General features: G+C 61.7%; 1 protein-coding gene across 2 annotated transcripts; it reads right to left on the reverse strand.

The window, feature by feature from the left end:
- Positions 1 to 3,649: 3,649 nt before the first annotated feature.
- LOC123594898 (putative GTP-binding protein 6) lies at positions 3,650 to 16,867 on the reverse strand. 2 transcript variants are annotated; one of them, XM_045471907.1, is made up of 10 exons: positions 16,484 to 16,867; positions 11,345 to 11,482; positions 10,711 to 10,781; positions 10,430 to 10,560; positions 10,014 to 10,084; positions 8,968 to 9,126; positions 6,949 to 7,157; positions 4,962 to 5,110; positions 4,392 to 4,544; positions 3,650 to 4,015 (listed from the first exon to the last, which is right to left on the reverse strand). In XM_045471907.1, the coding sequence occupies exons 1-10, from the start codon at positions 16,830 to 16,832 to the stop codon at positions 3,880 to 3,882; spliced, it is 1,566 nt and encodes a 521-aa protein (XP_045327863.1). In that variant the 5' UTR covers positions 16,833 to 16,867; the 3' UTR covers positions 3,650 to 3,879. The 2 variants fall into 2 exon arrangements, with proteins under 2 accessions (XP_045327863.1, XP_045327862.1); XM_045471906.1 differs by having other exon boundaries at positions 10,430 to 10,781; positions 16,484 to 16,842.
- Positions 16,868 to 18,036: the final 1,169 nt, after the last annotated feature.

Genomic DNA, 18,036 nt, shown 5'->3' on the forward strand with positions numbered 1-18,036 from the left:
TCGTGTTCCGGAGCATTCTGCCTCCGATGGAGGAGGACATTAGGCTTTCTCAGGGTAGTCTTGAAGACGACGCTTTCCTCCGTGTTGGAGTGTGTTCTCTTCAGGTCCAAGGGGTCATTTTCCAGAACATCCGCTTGTGTTTTCGGTATGCGGATGCCATCATTCCAGAAGCGGCCCGAGGCCCAGGAGCTGGAAGCTCGAAGCCCGCAGGGGACGGCGCCGGACAAGATGCTGCGTCCTCTGAACGCCCCGTGGCCGTAGTTCCTGGCCACGTCCGGCCCACGAGTACCTTCCGTTTGTGTCCGGAACGTTTGTGTCCGCCTCATTCGTGGATTTCTGTTTCTGTCATTCAAGTGACAGACACATCTGGGCAACACGGTGTGGAGGGCCCGGTGTTGAAGGAGCAGGTTCCCCGGGTCACGGGGAGGTTTCTTCACCCGCTCGCTGGGCCGCACTTTATTGTTGCTTTATAACTTAAAATCCTGGGTCAAACCTTTCAGTTTTCTGGTATTTGAAGTCTCTTCATGTGGACATGAAGCAAAGGTTCTGTACTTTATTCATTTTTTTAAATGTTTATTTATTTTTGAGAGAGAGAAGACAGAGTGTGAGCAGAGGAGGGGCAGAGAGAGGCGGGGGGGAGACACAGAATCCGAAGCAAGCTCCAAGCTCCAAGCTGTCAGTACAGAGCCCGACGTGGGGCTCGAACCCATGAACCGTGAGATCATGACCCCAGCTGAAGTCAGCTGCTTAACCGACTGAGCCACCCAGGCGTCCCTATTTATTTATTTATTTATTTTTTTTTTTTTCAACGTTTATTTATTTTTGGGACAGAGAGAGACAGAGCACGAACGGGGGAGGGGCAGAGAGAGAGGGAGACACAGAATCGGAAACAGGCTCCAGGCTCTGAGCCCTCAGCCCAGAGCCCGACGCGGGGCTCGAACTCACGGACCGCAAGATCGTGACCTGGCTGAAGTTGGACGCCCAACCGACTGCGCCACCCAGGCGCCCCATATTTTTAATTTAATTTAAATTCATTTAATTTTATTTTACTTCATTTTGTTATTTTTTATTTTATTTTGTTCTACAGTCTTTTAAAAAATTTGTTTCTTTACGTTTATTTATTTTTGAGAGAGAGAGAGAGAGAGAGAGAGACAGAGCGTGAGCAGGGGAGACGCAGAGAGAGAGGGAGACACAGAATCCGAAGCAGGCTCCAGGCTCCGAGCTGTCAGCACAGAGCCCGACGTGGGGCTCGAACCCACGAACCGTGAGATCATGACCCCAGCCAAAGTCAGCTGCTTAACCGACTGAGCCACCCAGGCATCCCTATTTAATTTTAATTTAATTTAACTTCATTTAATTTTATTTTACTTCATTTTATTTTTTATTTTATTTATTTTGTTCTACAGTCTTTAAAAAAATTTTTTTCTTTACATTTATTTTTGAGAGAGAGAGAGAGAGCGTGAGTGGGGGAGAGGCAGAGAGAGAGGGAGACACAGAATCCCAAGCAGGCTCCAGGCTCCGAGAGCTGTCAGCACAGAACCTGATGAGGGGCTCCAACTCAGGAACCATGAGATCATGACCTGAGCCGAAGTCGGACGCTCAACAGACTAAGCCACCCAGGCGCCCCTCGTACTTTATTTTTTTTTAAGATGTTATTTTGGGGCTCCTGGGTGGCTCAGTTAAGCATCAGACTTTTGATTTTGGCTCAGGTCATGATCCCAGGATTGTGGGACTGACCTTGTGTTGGTCTCTGCACGGAGAGTGGACCCTGCTTGAGATTCTCTCTCTGCCCCCTCCTCAGCTTGTGTTCTCCCTCTCTCTCTCCCTCTCTCTCAGAAAGAAAGAAAGGAAGAAAGAGAGAGAGAAAGAAAAAAGAGAGAGAAAGAAAAAAGAGAAAGTAAGAAAAAAGAAAGAGGGAGAGAAAGAAAGAAAGACAGAAGACTGAAAGTAAATAGAAAATACTAACCCAAAGAAAGCTGGTGGGTCTCTATAAATAACAAACAAAAGAGGCGCCTGGGTGGCTCAGTCGGTTAAGTGTCCGACTTCAGCTCAGGTCACGATCTCGCAGTTCATGGGTTCGAGCCCCGTGTCGGGCTCTGTGCTGACAGCTCAGAGCCTGGAGCCTGTTTTAGATTCTGTGTCTCCCTCTCTCTCTGACCCTCCCCAATTCATGCTCTATCTCTCTCTGTCTCAAAAATAAATAAACCGTTAAAAAATTTTTTTTTTTTAATAAAAATAAAAAATAAAAATGCTTATTTATCCAAAGCAGGCTCCAGGCTCCGAGCTGTCAGCAGAGCTGACCTGGGGCTCGAACCCACGAGTTGTGAGATCATGACCTGAGCCGAAGTCGGATACGTGACTGAGCCACGGAGCCGTCCCCCGCCCATACCCAAAGATGAGTGTCTGAGCCTTGTTATTTGAGGGACGCACTCTGTCAGAAGGATGTGCCTGGCAGGTGCTGTGGTGGCTGCGTGTGTGGACCACGAGCCCACGGGAAAGGAGGCCGTGTGGTTCGGGTGTGCGCACTGCCCTGTGGCTGCTGAATAAACGTTGGCGGAGTGAAGTACCATCAGGTGACGGTGTCTCTGGGTCACTCAAACCCGTACTTGGCCCTTCCCATGTCAGAATCGGGGTGTGGGCACCTCGGGGGTCGGCCGTGCCTGGGCCCCCTCCTTGGGGTGACTGCCTGCCTCCCAGCACATGGGCGTGTCCTCAGGGCCCGGCTGCTCGCGGCACAGTGGACCGGGCCTTGGGAGGGGAGAGGCCCATCCGTGGACAGAGGGGTCCTGGGGAAGCCTGGGTGCTCGTGGGGCAGGGGAGGCGGTCTTGGACCTGGTCCCCTCGGTGGGAAGACCGACGCCCTCTGTCCGGGGTCCCTCCCCTCCCATGGCCCTGATCTTCCCTCCTGGGCCCCCGAGCCCCTCCCCCAACCCCCCCATGCAGGCCCCCGAGCCACCCCCCCAGCCCTCTCTCACAGGCCCCCCTGAGTGCCAGCCACCTCCTCATCATGCCTGTAGGCACGCAATAGGGCGTCGGGACCCTGTGGCTCTGGGCCTTGGGGTGGGGCCTCTGGGACACTGGGGTGTGGACACTGGGGGGGGTGGCCGTGAGGAGGAGAGTGAGGGACCAGAGGTCTGACCCACCCGCACCCCCTCCCTGTGTCTCCTGCACGGGGAGGTGCTGCGGTGGTGAGAACAGAGTCGGGGGCTGGAAGGGGGCGGCCCTGGTGTGGGTCCCAGGCAGAGAGCCAGGCTGCGGGGCCTCAGGGAAGAGTGGGCACACACCAGGGGCGGGCAGGCCGGGCGGGACCTTGGGGGCTGGGGGCGGCCCGCGCGGCACACTCCCCTGCCCACGGCGGTCTCTTCGGGGTCGGCCAGTCTCCTGGCTCCAGGCTGGGCTGGGCTGCCCTGTCCACACCTCTGCCCCGTCCCCTGGTTTCTCCTTGACCTGTGTGTGCCCGCAGAGGCCTCAGGGTCGTCGGGAGACAGTCCTCGTTGTCGGGACACTGCGGTGGGGAACAGGGAGGTCTGGCAGCCCTGAGTTTATGGGGACCAGCGCCCGGGAAGCCCCAAGTGGCTCCTCCCACCCCCGCCACACTGGCAGGACCGTGTGCCTGGCGGCTGGCCCTTGAAAGACTCAGCAAGGCTGGTTTACAGATGCAAGAGCAGAGCTTTTAACATCCTGTAGCTGGAACAGCGTGGAAGGCAACCCACGCTCAGGTCACAAGCTCGTCCCGCGGAGTCACCCCGAGACCTGACCTTTGACTTCTGGCCGCAGGGGGGCGGCCACCAGCCTTTCGGGCCCAGCAGGGAGCAAGGCACCTGAGGGGGCGGGCAGGATGCCCGAAGGCGGTGCTGAGGCCACACAGCCTCCCTTCCCTCACTGGCTGGCTGACTCCGGGAAGAGCTTCCGGAACTTGCTGTAGGCAGAGCTGCTGATGACGACCCTGACGTCGGCCGCCCCAGCCTCGGGGATCACGTCCACGTCCTGCACCGTCGCCTCCTGGTGCAGCCAGCTGAGGAAGCGAGCAAGGGACACGTCTGTGAGGCGGGCGAGGACCCCAAAGGGCTGCGTTCCCAGGAACTGGTCCCAGGCAGAGCGCCGTCCCACAGAACGCTACCCCGGGAGCCCCGTCCCCTGTCCCCGAAGAGTCCCGTCCCCGCAGAGCCCTGTCCCCCAACCGCACACCGCCTTGCTGTCACTGGTGGGGGACCTACTGGCAACCAACTCCCCCGCCCAGCCGCGTGCCTGTCAGCTCATGGAGGCCGCGTGCCCCGCAGGCCAAGTCATTGACCCAGATTCGCTGCAGGCGCGTCAGACACCCCACACCTGCCCCGCGTGCTGGTGCCCTGCCCGGCCTTTCCTGCACCTGCTTGGCCAGCCCCACGCACCTCAGCTGTGCCCCCGCCAGCCGGACTCGGAGCGTGAGGACCTGTCTCCCTGTGGCTCTCAGGATGGCGTCCTCCAGCCGGGCCCTCAGCTCCGGGAGCCCGTGTCCCAGGAGGGCGGACACGGCCACGGCCTGGGATCCTGACGGGCTGTACCTGCGTCGGGGCGGCGGGCAGACCCCACTCAGCCCGGGGAACACCGAGCAGGGGTCCCCAAGAAGCACCCCACCCCCGCCCACGGGGCCTGAACTGTGACTGTGTCAGATGGTCCCAGGAGAGGAAGCGGCCCCGCTGGACAGGGACACAGGGACGGAGAAAACCTTAAGGCTGCGGTGACACAGGGGGGCCTGTGGGGGTGAGGAGTTCAGAACATGCGACCCCAGAACACGGCTGCGGTGACACATCCGGGACAAGGGCGCTGGGACCGCCCCTTTCCCTCCCGGGACCAGCAGGGGGCGCTCCGCGGAAAGCCGTGGGGCAGGCGGCGAGGGGCGGCCACAGGTCACCGGGCGCGTCACCAGTACCTGCGGGAATGAGGTCCGGGGGGAGGGGGCCAGGCCGGGGTCCACTCACCCGGGCACCAGGTCGACCTTGTTATGAACTTCCAGCACGGAGTCCAGCAGCGGGGCGGGCAGGCGCAGGCCCCGCAGGGCGGCCAGGACGGTGGCTTTCTGCAGCTCCGTCTCGGGGTGGCTCACGTCTCTCACGTGCACGACCAGATCCTGGGGAGCAGACGGGCCCCGTGCTGGGGACGGGGTTCCGGGGGGCACACCGGAGGCCCCGCGCCGGCCGGGGGCTCTCACGGGCACCGCACGGTGGGGTGGGAGCGGGAGCCGGCCCGGCCCCCTGGCGGTCCCCTGCCCCGGTGGCGGTGGGAGGCTCCCCGAGACAAAGCTGGCCCGGGCCCCACCCAGTGCCCCCTGCTCGGGGGTCCAGCCCCGGCCAGGCTGCCGCCCTCCACGTGGCCGGGGGCCCTGGGCGGCTCCCGCACCAAAGGCAGCAGGCACGCACCTTCGGGCTCAGCTAGGCCCCCCGACCCCCACCGGGTGCCTTGTTCATCATCCGCGGAACCCTGAGTCGGCGTTACTCCAAATTTTAAAGGACGCCTCTCCCTACGTTTAAGTATCTTTACAGGTAGGTGACCGATGCACAACTGGGAAAACGCGGGCATCTGACTGGTGCAGCCGTTTGGGCTGCGGTCATGACCTCACGGTTGGTGGGTTCAAGCCCCACCTCGGGCTCGGGGCGACAGCGTGGAGCCCGCTTGGGATCCTCTCTCTCCCTCTCTCCCAAGACAAATGAAAAAGAATTTGGAAAATGCAGCAAGAAGAAAGAGCTGCCTGTAATTCTGCCCCTGGGAACAGGCACCGCCCACATTCCAGAATGTTCACTTCCGGGTTTTAGATGTGCTTAAAATTAAAAAAAGAAAAATGTTTTACTTCAGAAACGTTCCAGATTTTCTGGAAATATGGCAGAGGGGGCACGTGGCCCTCACCTTGTTGCCACAGCCAACATTGGTCATGGCGTGTGCCACAAGCCGGGGGTGACCCCGGGGCGCACTTGTGACGACCCTCCAGGCTCTGTCCCGAGCCACTGGCCTCTCCTTTTCCGTCCTGGACACCACCCAGGACACTTGTCACATTGCCGGTCACCTGTCCTTGGCCCCTCTGAGCCCCGACCACGTTGAGCACCGTGCGGGCATTTTGTGGGACGCCCTGTAGCTGAGGTCGGCCTGGTTCATTCTCCTGTTTACACCACGGTTCGGGGTTTGGGGGCAAGACCACAGAGAGCGTGCCCTGAGTCCCCGCGGCCACAGCTGCGCACCCAGGTGACCTGAGGGCTGAGGGGCAGGCGCCTGGTCGCCCTGGACAGCGGCTCCACCTCCTTCTGTGAATTAGTCTTCAAAGGGGTCACCGGACAGGGCTCAGTCTCAGGGTGGCTTAGGCGCCGCCTTCCTGAGGGGGTGTGTGTCCGGAGACCTGGCCCCCGGGTTGTGTCGTGTGAGGGGACCCGGCCCCCACGCTGTGTTGTGTGTGAGGGGACCCGGTCCCCAAGGCTGTGTTGTGTGTGAGGGGACCCAGCCCCCGGGTTGTATCGTGTGAGGGGACCCGGCCCCTGGGTTGTGTTGTAAGGGGACCCGGCCCCCACACTGTATCGTGTGTGAGGGGACCCGGCCCCCGGGTTGTGTCGTGTGTGAGGGGACCCGGCCCCCACGCTGTGTTGTGTGAGGGGACCCGGTCCCCAAGGCTGTGTCGTGTGTGAGGGAACCCGGTCCCCAAGGTTGTGTCACACGTGAGTGGATCTGGCCCCCAAGCTGTGTCACGTTTGCGGGCCTTCGCCCCCACGTTGTATTGTGCATGAGGGAATCCTGCCCCCAAGTTGTGTCATGTAGGAGGGGACCTGCTACCCAGGGTTATGTCGTGTGTGAAGGTACCAGATCCCTATGTTGTGTCACGTGTGAGGGGACCCGGTCCCCAAGGCTGTGTCGTGTGAGGGGACCGGGCCCCAGGTTACACAGCTGTTTTAGGTAATTTGGCCTCTGGGATCATCCCACACTCACCGAATGAGCCACGTCTTCTAGGGTGGCGGAGAAGGACTCGATCAGGCCGTGGGGCAGCTGGGAGAGGAAGCCGACGGTGTCCATGTAGATGACGGCCACGCGGGAGGGCAGCCACCCCGCGTGGGCTGTGACGTCCAGTGTCGCAAACAGCCGATCCTGGGGCCGGACGGCGTCGTCACCCGTCAGGGCCTTGATCAGCGTGGTTTTTCCTGGGAGGTGGGTCACAGGGGACGCGCCGTGTGAGAGGCCCCGTCACCACACGTGTCCCACCTCGGCAGCAGTCGAACCCACGTGCATCTGGCCGAGGGGCGGCCGTGCGTCGGGAGGTCTCTGAGCTCCTAGTCTCCGCCCCGTGTGGTCAGAGAACCTGCCGTTCTCCGTCACGCTCGCGGCCCAGAGGGCCAGGGCCCGGGGTACGAGTGCCCGTATGCAGGACGGCGGTGGTGCGGACGGGGTGGTGACGGCCGAGGAGGGGGTGAGGGCACCCGTGCACACGAGGATAGTACAGACCCGGCGGTCACGTTTGTGCACGCGTGGGGGACACGTGATTGGCATCTACGTACACGAGGCAGGTTCTCCGCGTGTCTGCGATGCAGTAGGTATCTGCGTGGCGGAAAGGTGATGGTGTAGACAGGGGCCGTGGTGCCTCTGGGGCATGTGTGTTGTCTGTGAGGTGGGCTGGGTGTCTGTGTAGACAGAGTGCTGGTGGTGGAGTCGAGGTATGCGTATAAGGCGGACCGGATGTTGGTGTAGACGGAGTGATGATGGATTGGGGCGGGTATACGGTGTGTGAAGTAGGCTGGGCGTCTGTGTAGACGGGGGTGTTGGCGGAGTTGGAGTTGTATAAGTTGGACTGGACATCTGTGTAGACGGGGTGGTGGTGAAATCGGTGTGTGTGCGTGGGGGGTGGACAGGGGTGACAGCGTTAACGGAGTGTGGCGGTGTAGACGGGCAGGAGCTGTGTGTGTCTGCAATGGCCCCAGAGGACGCCCCCTCCACTCAGCCTTCCTGCAAGAATGCGCCCGTGTGTGCGCCTGGCCCCCGTGTTCGGGGCCACGCCGGCACCACGCCAGCTCATGGACATTACTGGTGGCCACTGGCTTCAGCCCGCCCCACAGGTGAATGAGGAGATGACCCGGTAGGGCGGCCCCACCTGGACACACAGGTGCCCTCACCACACAGGTCCCGGGGCACGGACTCCTCTGTGCTGGTGAGCCACGGGCCGCGGGCGTAACCTAGCAGTACTGAGTTCGGTAGCCTCGGCGGAGCTCCAGAAGCTCGGTGCTGACGCCGCCGTGCGGGCGCACTCGCCGTTTCCCACAGGGTGAGAGCCTGTATCTACCCAAGCGGGATTCTCTGCAGCTGCGGTGCCCCCGCACTTTCTGTTCCAGGTTTTGTGGGAAGTTCCCTCCCTCCTTGAGGACAGGGAGCTGGTGGCGTGAGGCTGGTGGGGACCTCACGCTGGCAGGGGAGTGGACCTCGTGCAGCCCGGCACCCGCTGGCGGACCGGACCCCGACGGTGAGGAAGTCGCACCTGCCGTTGTCTCCCTTTACCGAGCACAGCCGTGAGCTCAGGGCTTCGGGACGAAGGAGACCCGAGGTTGCGTGTCCTGCAGACGATCGCGCTGAGCGCACACGTTAAGCTAAACCACGAGCCCTGTGGTGAGGTCCTACTGCGCACAGTCTGAACCACTTGTATCCTTCTAGGGGCCTGCCCACCATGAATGGTCTTAACACCGTCACCCTTCTGTCTCTCTGAGTCTCAACACACCTGTAAGAGAAGGGAGTGCAGTCCGCTGTCCAGCACTCGATGACCACGCTAGTGACCTGATGGGGCACCCGCCGTGGGCCCTGCAAATGCCCCGGGGACATGAGCCACGCTCTCCACCTGTTCTCATCATCCGTCGGCCCTCTGAATCCCAGGGCCTTGTTGCGTTTGTGAGCGGTTTCTCCCCAAATGCACTAGCAGGGTGGTGGGGGGACGGTGGACCCCCCAGAAGCCCCCAGAACTTCTCTCACCGCAGTTTGTGTATCCCACCATGGAGACCACAGGAAACTCCCGCCGTCTGCGCTGCCTTCCCAGGAGACGCCTTTTCTCCCGAAGTCTGTCCAGGGCCTTCCGAATCTTCAGCTCCTTGTCCTTCAGCAGGCGCCGTTGCACCTGCACGAGCGATTCTCCTGCAAACACCCAACACGGCGAGTCGGTGAGCACACTCGCAGAGACGTAAGAGCAGGGTGAGCCACGCGGGTCCCCGTGTGCGTTGTGGACAGGCATTCTGCCGCTGGGACCCTCCCCCACCCCCGCCGGCCTGCTCTTCTATACTGCCCCAGCACCTTCCTGTCTGACAGATGGCTTCACCCAGTGGAGGGTGGCCTCGCCTCCGGACTTCTGCCCTCTGAGGTCACCTGGGCTCCCCTTTATTTGGGAGTAAGGGAGAGCCTCAGAAGGACAGCCCCCATGATATCCAGAGCCACCTGAGCGGTGCCCCAAAGACACATCTACATCCTGACCCCTGGGACCTGTGAACGGGAACTCATTTCGGGATATGGTCTGGGCGCATATAACTGGACAGGGATCTGAGGGGGTCATCCTGGATCAGCGTGGCCCTAAATCCAAAGACAAATGTCTGCATAACATAAGAGAAGACAGAGGAGAAGCCGTGTGAAGACGTGAAGACCCATGTGGGAGGGACGCAGCCACGCGCCCAGGGACGCCTGGAGCCCCAGAAGCTGCAAGAGGCAGGAAGGACCCTCCCCTGGAGCCTCTGGAGGGAGCACAGCCCTGCCCACTTGGATCTCAGTGGCCCTGCCCCCCCCCCCAGATCTCAGACTTCTGGTCTCCAGAGCTGACAGAGTAGATTCCTGAGGTTTTAAGGCTCTGGCTTGTGGTCCTTCATTGCAGCCACCCCAGCAGACCACGTAGATATCCTAGTTTGTGTGAACGGGACCATGCACGAGGTCACATGCAGCCCCACTGGGATCTTTCAGCGCTGCTGTCCCCTTCCTAAGGGTGGCTGCCGTGGCATACCCCCTTCTGAGCACGCGGTGACAAGACCTTACATTACCTGACCCCATGATGTAGCGTGAGCCTCCTCCCCGCCCATCCAGGCAGGCGGTGCTGCTACTCAGGTGGGACCTGCCGTGGAAAGGGGGCGTCTCAGTAGACGGGGTGACACGTCCGTGCCCATCTAGGGGGAGCGCACCAGGTGACAGCACACAGACGCGAGGGTGAGATGAGAACTCTGGGTGGAGAGAGCGAGGCAGGGGGTCTTTCCTCCTGCCTGGATCTTCACCGTCACGGAAGGGGGGGGGGGGCCCACAGCGGGGTGACCTGTCCGGGTAGGCACGCTGCTTGGACAGGAGCCTGACAGGCCTCGTCCGGGAGGGCACGGCCAGCCCTGCCTTCCGTCTTCACCGCACCCCAGGCAACGGGTCGGACACGCGACTACGCGAGCCGCGAGAGCTGGGGTGTGCCCCGAACCTGAGAAGGGGGAGCTCAGCCAGCGCCACCTGCAGCCGGGCCTCCTTCGTCCGGGCGTTGCAGCGGAAAATGGAAAGAACGACGGTGAATCGGTCAAACACCTGCACGCCCCAGGCGGCCTCCAGTTCTTTCTGGAAACGGAGGGAGGGAGTGAGGGCATCTGCAGCGGTGTCTCGGGTGAAGGGGGCCTCCGAGACGGCGTCGGCAATCCCAGGGCCTCCTCCGTCCGACCCGACTCCCTCGGCCCGGAGCGTGGGAAGCGCCCTGAGACTCCCGCGTACCTTGGTGGGCGGGGCCATCCTCTCCACATTCAGAAAGACCGCGGTGATTTCTGGCAACGCTCTGATTTTCTCTGAGGAAAAGAGAAGGTTCGCTCGGACGTCAGGGCTCCATGGGGTCTGTCGTGGGGCCGACCCTGGGCTCAGGCTGGCTGTGGTCACCGGGTACCCCTCGACTCCCTGAGTGCGTATTTGGGAAGTCGGGTGTGTGAGGCAGGGGAGGGGAGGACCGGGGTCCCTTCGGGGGTCGGGGGTCTTGCACACTCAGGTGACACGACCCCACGGGGTCTGAATGGCTCCATGACCTGTGGTGACAGAGCCGGGCGGTGAGCACCCCCTCAGCGTATCCGCAGGGCTCGCCGCTCTGAAGTGTGACACCCCCGGGGGTCCCTGGAAGGCAGGGTTCACACACAGCACCCTGTCTGCGGGGAGGGCCGGGCTGGGGTCCCGGGGCCGGTTTCCACCGGACTCTAAATTGCCCCGACGGCCCCATCGGGCACAGTTCAGATTGCGATCGGGGCACGGAGGCGTTTTTGACGTCTGATCCAAGTTCCTGTGAGGACGCCTCTACTCGGCCCAGACGGCGAGCCCCACCGTTCCTGCTCCAGGAGGAAGAGAGCCAAGGAGCAGGGCCCACCTGTCAGGTGCCGCAGGGTCCCTCTGCCGAACGCGACCTTCCCGTCGGCTGTTCTGGCGGGCACCACCATCCTTTCCACCACCGACCAGCGGTCCAGCGTGTGGACCAGAGATTCCGCCTCCGCCACCTGCCGGTCAGCTTCGGGGAGACACGGGGCCAGGGTGAGGGACACACCCCTGCGAGGTCAGCCCCGGGGCCCCGTGCTCCCCAGCTCGGATGGCTGCCCGCACGGCGGCACAGAGGTCCGGACGCAGCACCCAGGCAGGCGCCTGGTCCGAAACACGGCTGTGTGCCTCCAGCCCCAGACCGTTGCGGCCTCCGCTCACGCTGGACGCCAGGGGCTGGGCAGATAACGGGACGTGGGCTCGGTGAGGCCCCCGCGGTCTGTCGTGACCCAGCGGACAGCGGGTCTCGGGACGGAGCCCAGGAACTGGCTACATTCATCGCCTGCAGGGTGGGCTGTGAGCCCCCGCTTAGGCAGGGAGTGGGGCGCTGGTGCCGGTGGGTCCTGGGGCTTGGAGTCCTGGCTGCTGCCGACAGGGCCGAGGGGGGCTCGGGGCTCTGTGACACGGAGGCCGGCGTGCTGGGTCCCACCCCTGTGACACTTGTCCTAAGCGCCCGCTGTGCCCCAGTGCGGTCCGCCCTCTCCCGGCGGCCGCCTTGGAGCACAGAGTCCTCAGGTTCTCCTGAGGGACCTCGCTGGTCCTCCTCACCTCGCCCCTCTGGGTGGGGCCCCCCGACTCGCCTCCTTAACCGTCACACGTGGGGCATCGGCAACCCCCACAGACGCGGTCTTTCCTGACCTCCGTGGGGGGCCACGTCCCCACTCAACCGTGGATCACCGTGCAGCTTCCCACAACCCCCCTGGCGGTCCTGCTCCTGCGGCCACTCCCACAGCCACCGGCCTGGGGGTCTGGTCGAAGTGCCACGTGGGACCCCCAACGCTAATGCTCGGGGATCCACCGGGTGGGGATGAAACCTGAGGACACTTGTGTATTCACAGATCACATGCACGGGCTCACTCACAACTGGACCCTGCGCGCAGGACTACGGAGGCTTCCCCCACCCCTACCTCCCCACCCCTGCACCACAACTCCCCACCCCTGCCCCACACCTCCCCTCCCCGCCCCACACCTCCCTACCCAGCCCCATACCTCCCCTCCCCATACCACGCCAGCCCCTCCCCACACCTCCCCTCCCCATACCTCACCAGCCCCTCCCCACACCTCCCCTCCCCATACCTCGCCAGCCCCTCCCCACACCTCCCGTCTCCATACCTCCCCACCCCTGCCACATACCTCTTCACTCCACACCTCACCACCCCTGCCCCACACCTCCCCTCTCCCACCCCACACCTCCTCAGCCCCCACCCCACACCTCCCCTCCCCTGCCCCACATCTCAGCACCCCTCCCCTCCCCCCTCCACACCTCCCCTCCTTCCCCTTCCCACCCCTGCCCCACACCTCCCCACCCCTGCCCCACATCTCCCCTCTCCTGCCCCACACCTCCCCACCCCTGCTCACCCCTGCCCCACACCTCCCCTCCCCTGCCTCACACCTCGGCACCCCTGTGCCACACCTCCCCACCCCTGCCCCACACCTCCCCTCCCCTTCCTCACACCTCTGTACCCCTGTGCCACACCTCCCCACCCCTGCCCCACACCTCCCCTCCCCTGCCCCATACCTCCCCACCCCTGTGCCACACCTCCCCACCCCTGCCTCACACCTCGGCACCCCTGTGCCACACCTCCCCAGCCCCCGCCCCACACCTCCCCTCCCTGCCCCACACCTCCCCTCCCCTGCCTCACACCTCGGCACCCCTGTGCCACACCTCCCCAGCCCCTGCCCCACACCTCCCTTCCCCTGCCTCACACCTCGGCACCACACCACTGAAGACCAGTTGACACCACTTCCTTGTTCCCCATCTATCACATCCGGCCATTAGGAGAAAATTACAGGGTATACTGACAGGTGACAAACGTGATGTAAAGACACAGAGCAGCATCAGAGCCATGGAATATGGCAGGAATGCTGGAATTATCGGACCAGGAACTTACAACAACTATGAGTCATATGCTAAGGGCTCTGACAGATAAAGGAGCCGGCACGCAAGGACAGATGGGCAACGTAAGCAGACAGATGGAAATTTGAAGAAAGAGCCAAACAGAAATGCTGGCTGTCACAAACACTCCAACGGAAAGGAAGAATCTGCTGATGGGCTTATGAGTGGGCCGGGCAAAGCCAAGAAATGAATCTCTAAGCTTGAAGACAGGACTAGAGTCGTGATGAAGAAATTCCGACTGTGAACGACGTAGAGAAACTGAGAAGTCAAGCCACAGACTAGAAGAAAATATTTGTAAAAAACATCTGAGAAAGGGCTGTTATCCAGAAGAACTCTTAAAACTTAGCAGTAAAAGAAGAACTTGAGGGGTGCCTGACGGCTCAGTCGGTCAAGCTTCCGACTTCGGCTCAGGTCATGATCTCGCGGTTCGTGAGTTCGAGCCCCACGTCGGGCTCTGTGCTGACAGCTTAGAGCCCGGAATCTGCTTCGGATTCTGTCTCTCTCTCTCCGTCTGCCCTTGCCCTGCTGGCACTCTGTCTCTGTCTCTCAAAAACTGAATAAACATTAAAAAGTGTATTTTAAGGGGCCCCTGGGTGGCTCAGTGGGTCGAGCGTCCGACTTGCGCTCAGGTCATGATCTCGCGGCTCGTGAGTTCGAGCCCCACGTCGGGCTCTGTGCTGAGAGCTCAGAGCCTGGAGCCTGCTTTGGATTCTGTGTCTCTCTCTCTCTGCCCCTTCCCTGCTCATGCTCTGTCTCTGTCTCTCAAAGATGAATAAACGTTTAAAAAAAAATTAAAAAAAAAAAAAAAACTTGATCAAAAGCTGGGTCAAACAGGACGCCTCAGTGGCTCGGTCGGTTGAGGGTCTGACTTTAGCTCAGGTCACAATCTTATGGTTTGTGAGATCGAGCTCTGCGCGGGGCTGTCAGTGGGAGTTGGCTTGGGGCCCTCTGCCCCCTCTCTCTTCACCTCTCCCGCTCCCGCTCTCTGAGAAATAAACTTTAAAAAAATTTATAACAAAAATATAAAAAAACAAAAGCTGGGCTGAAGACGTAACACACACTTGACCACAGAAGCTGGGGAGAGACGCTCTGTACCATATGTGGTTGGGGAAATGAATGCACGTTACCTCGAGAGCCATGCACACCTGTGAGGCTGGCCCAGACGCAGAACGCGGACAACACCTGACACTGGTGACACGGGTGCAGCAAGAACCCTCCTTCGTCGCCGATGGGAACCCAAAGTGGTGCAGCCGCTGGCAAAGCAGTTTGGTGCTTTCTTATAAAACCAAATGTGCTCGTACCAGAGGGTCCAGCAGAATGCTCCCTGGTATTTACCCAAGTGAACAGAAACTTAGGTCCACACAAAGCTGCACGTGGATGTTTACAGCAGCTTGGAAGCAACCTTGATGTCCCTCCGCAGGTGGATGAATAAATACACTGGGGGCCATCCAGACAATAGGGTCTTAGCACCACCAGAAACAAATGAGCTGTACGGCCACAGAAACTCACGCAGGAGCCTTAGATGCATGCGATTGAGCGACAGGAGCCGGTCTGAAAAGGCCGCGTAGTGGATGATTCTAACCCTATGACGTTCTGGAAAAGGCAGAACGAGGCACATAGTAAAAACATCTGCACTTGCCAGGAAGGGGGTGGGGTGAAGCATGAACAGGAGGGGCAGTGAAACCCTCTGCAGATTCCTGTAATGATGGACCCGTGATGTTGTACGTGGTCCAGACCCACAGAGCGTGGAACACCGAGAGTGAATCATACTGTAAACCGCAGACTCTGGGTGATTCCGTGTTCACGTAGGTTCCTGGATCGTGACACGTGTCCTGCTCTGGTGTGGATGCTGGTAACACACGAGGCTAACCAGGTGGGACAGGAGGTACGGGGAACCCTCCGTACTGTCTTCTCAAGTTTCCTGTGCAACTAACACTACTCTAAAAGGCTTTAAAAGAAAAAACAAGGAACATAGCGCTGAGATGGAATGTTCTTGAACAGGAAAGTTCACAGGAACAGAGAGCAGATTCGTGGCTGTGAGGGACGGGATGGGGATGCGATGCAAAGTGGCTGGTATTAAGGGGACAGGGCCTCCTTCTGCGGCCCCCACCTCCCCACAGCCACCCAGCCAGCCTGCTGGGGGTCGCAGGCCGTGCTCCCTGGAGGACCCCTCTCTGGAGACTGTCCTCACACCTCTGTGCCTGCCCCTTCCCGCTGTGGGCTCTGGTCTTCCCAGGCCATCCAGGACCGCTCTCCTGAGACCCTCGAACCACGTTCTCACCCACCCGCAGCACGTGGGCCCAGGAGGTGGCTCTCTGCCGTGAGTGCGTGCTGTGCCCCGAGCCTCCAGCTAACTAACTGGCTGTTAGTGACTAGGGGGAACGATGGCGGTCCCAGGCAGCTGCCCTCGAGAGGGCAGGCAGACAAGGGTTTGCGGTTCCGGCTATAAAGTGCATGCACGATGACCATCTTCTTGCGCAATCTTTAGTATTCAGTGGTTACATAAATGAAAATGCTGCACAGTAAGGTACTTAAGGATCCGTCTCACACACACACGAACACACACAGACGGAGCACGCTGGCTCCAGACTTTTGCTAGATTCTTTACAGGAAAGAACGGGTAGGACACAACACACGCTGCAGGGGAGAGGAGGGCTTAACCAGGGAGCAGGCAGAGAGGGGACAGGGCCAGGCAGCAGGGGACTGGGGCTGCCTCCAGCAGGTTTAGGGAGATGGGTGGGGGCGTTTCCGTGCTGCGCTTGGCGCCCCGCCCCCTCAGCCCCAGTCCTCCGAGTCTCCGCCCCCGACGCCCCGCCCCTCCCAATCTCCGCCCCCAGAGCGCCAGCCCTGAGCTCTGGACTTGGAAGCCCCGCCCATCCTAATCTCCGCCCCCAGTCAGTCCCGAAAACCCCGCCCCCTAGTCTCCACTCCCGAGTTCAAGTGCCTACAGCCACGCCCCCCCACTGAGCCCCAGCCCGATTCTCCCGAGGCTCCGCCCCCTGGAAGCCCCGCCTCTCAGAGTCCCCGGCCCCGCCTCTCAGAGTCCCCGGCCCCGCCCGCGGCGCAGTTCCTGCGCACCTCGGGTCAGCTGCGGCTTCCCGGGTCCCCACTTGACCTCAGGGTGAACCAGGCACACGCGCTGGGTCCCCACCGGCAGCAAAGGGTCCCTCCTCAGCAGCTCCTCCTCCTCTTCTTCCTCGTCCTCGGCATCTTCCGGTTCCTCCACCTCTCCCGTTCGGCTTCTCGGGCCATCAGCCGGTGGGCCCCGTCCTCCGCCCCCTCGCCCCTTGAGGTCCCCGGGGCCGAAGGCGGCGAACGCGCGCTCGGGGCAGACCAGCAGCGGCGGCGCGGGTCTCGGAGCCCGGCGGCCGAGAACCACGCGAGACAGCCAGGCCGCCGGGCGGATGGCGGCCCGCAGGGCCCACATCCTGCGCTGGCCGGCACGCTATAGGGCGGGGCCTCGGGGGGGCGTGTTCCCATGCGAACTCCCCATTGGCCGCCGGACGTCACGTGCTCGCCGTCGCTTGATTGGCGCGAGCGATCCCGGGCTGGCAAAGCTTGGGACTCCGCCGCCGCGGGCTAGCTTCGCTTCGGCGGAGCCTGCTCGGCGGATGCCCGCGCCGGGTAGTTCCGCCAGCGAGCAGGCGCAGGCATCCGACCCTGGGCGGGCGCTTCCCCACACCAGTCTCTCTCCGGCTTCCGAGCGGGATCTTCCCTCAGATCCGAGTGGTCTGGTCCTGGGGGCCTGAGTGCCCCCGCAGAGGTCCCACATCCTGCGAGGGGGTCCGAGGCTGCACTGGGGGTGGGGGTGCCTCCACATCCTGCCATGGGGGTCCGAGTGAGGCCGCGGGGGTCCCACATCCTGCCTTGGGGGTCCGAATGCCGCCTCGGGGGTCCACATCCAGCCTTGGGGATAGGAGTGCTCCCTCGGGGGTCCCACATCCTGCTTTGGGGGTCCGAGTGAGGCCGCAGGGGTCCCACATCATGACTTGGGGCTCTGAGTGCGCCCCCAGGGTTCCCACACCCTGCCTTAGGGGTGTGAGGGCTTCCCCTGGGGGGTCCGAGTGCTCCTCCAGGTTTCCCACATCTTGCCTTGGGGGTCTGAGACCTTTTCGGGAGTCCGGAATTCTGCCTTGCAGGTCTAGTACTGCCCTGGAGGGGGCGGGTCCCACATCCTGCCTTGGGAGTCTGAGCCCATCCCGGGGGTCCTACATCCCGCCTTGGGGGTCTGAGCCCATCTCGGGGGTCCCACATCCTGCCTTGTGGGTCTGAGCCCATCTCAGGGGGCCTGAACTCTGCCTTGCAGGTCTAGTACTGCCCTAGGGGGTCATACATCCTGTCTTGTGGGTCCAAACCCGACCCTAGGGTCCCACATCTTGCCTTGGGGTCTGAGTGCTCCCCAGGTTCCCACATCCTGTCATGGGGTCTAAGTGCAGCCGTGTGGGTCCCAATCCTGCCTTGCGGGTCAGAGTGGTCCCTCGGGGGTCCCACATTATGACTTGGGGGTCAGACTGCTCCCTCAGGGGCCCCACATTCTGTCCTGGGGTCTGAGTGCTTCCCCATGGGGGTCCCACATCGTGCCTTGGGGGTCTTAGTGCTGCCCCAGAAGGGGGTCCTACATCCTGCCTTGG

Source organism: Leopardus geoffroyi, chromosome X (genome assembly GCF_018350155.1).
Source record: "Leopardus geoffroyi isolate Oge1 chromosome X, O.geoffroyi_Oge1_pat1.0, whole genome shotgun sequence".
In the NCBI taxonomy this organism is placed as follows: domain Eukaryota; kingdom Metazoa; phylum Chordata; class Mammalia; order Carnivora; family Felidae; genus Leopardus; species Leopardus geoffroyi.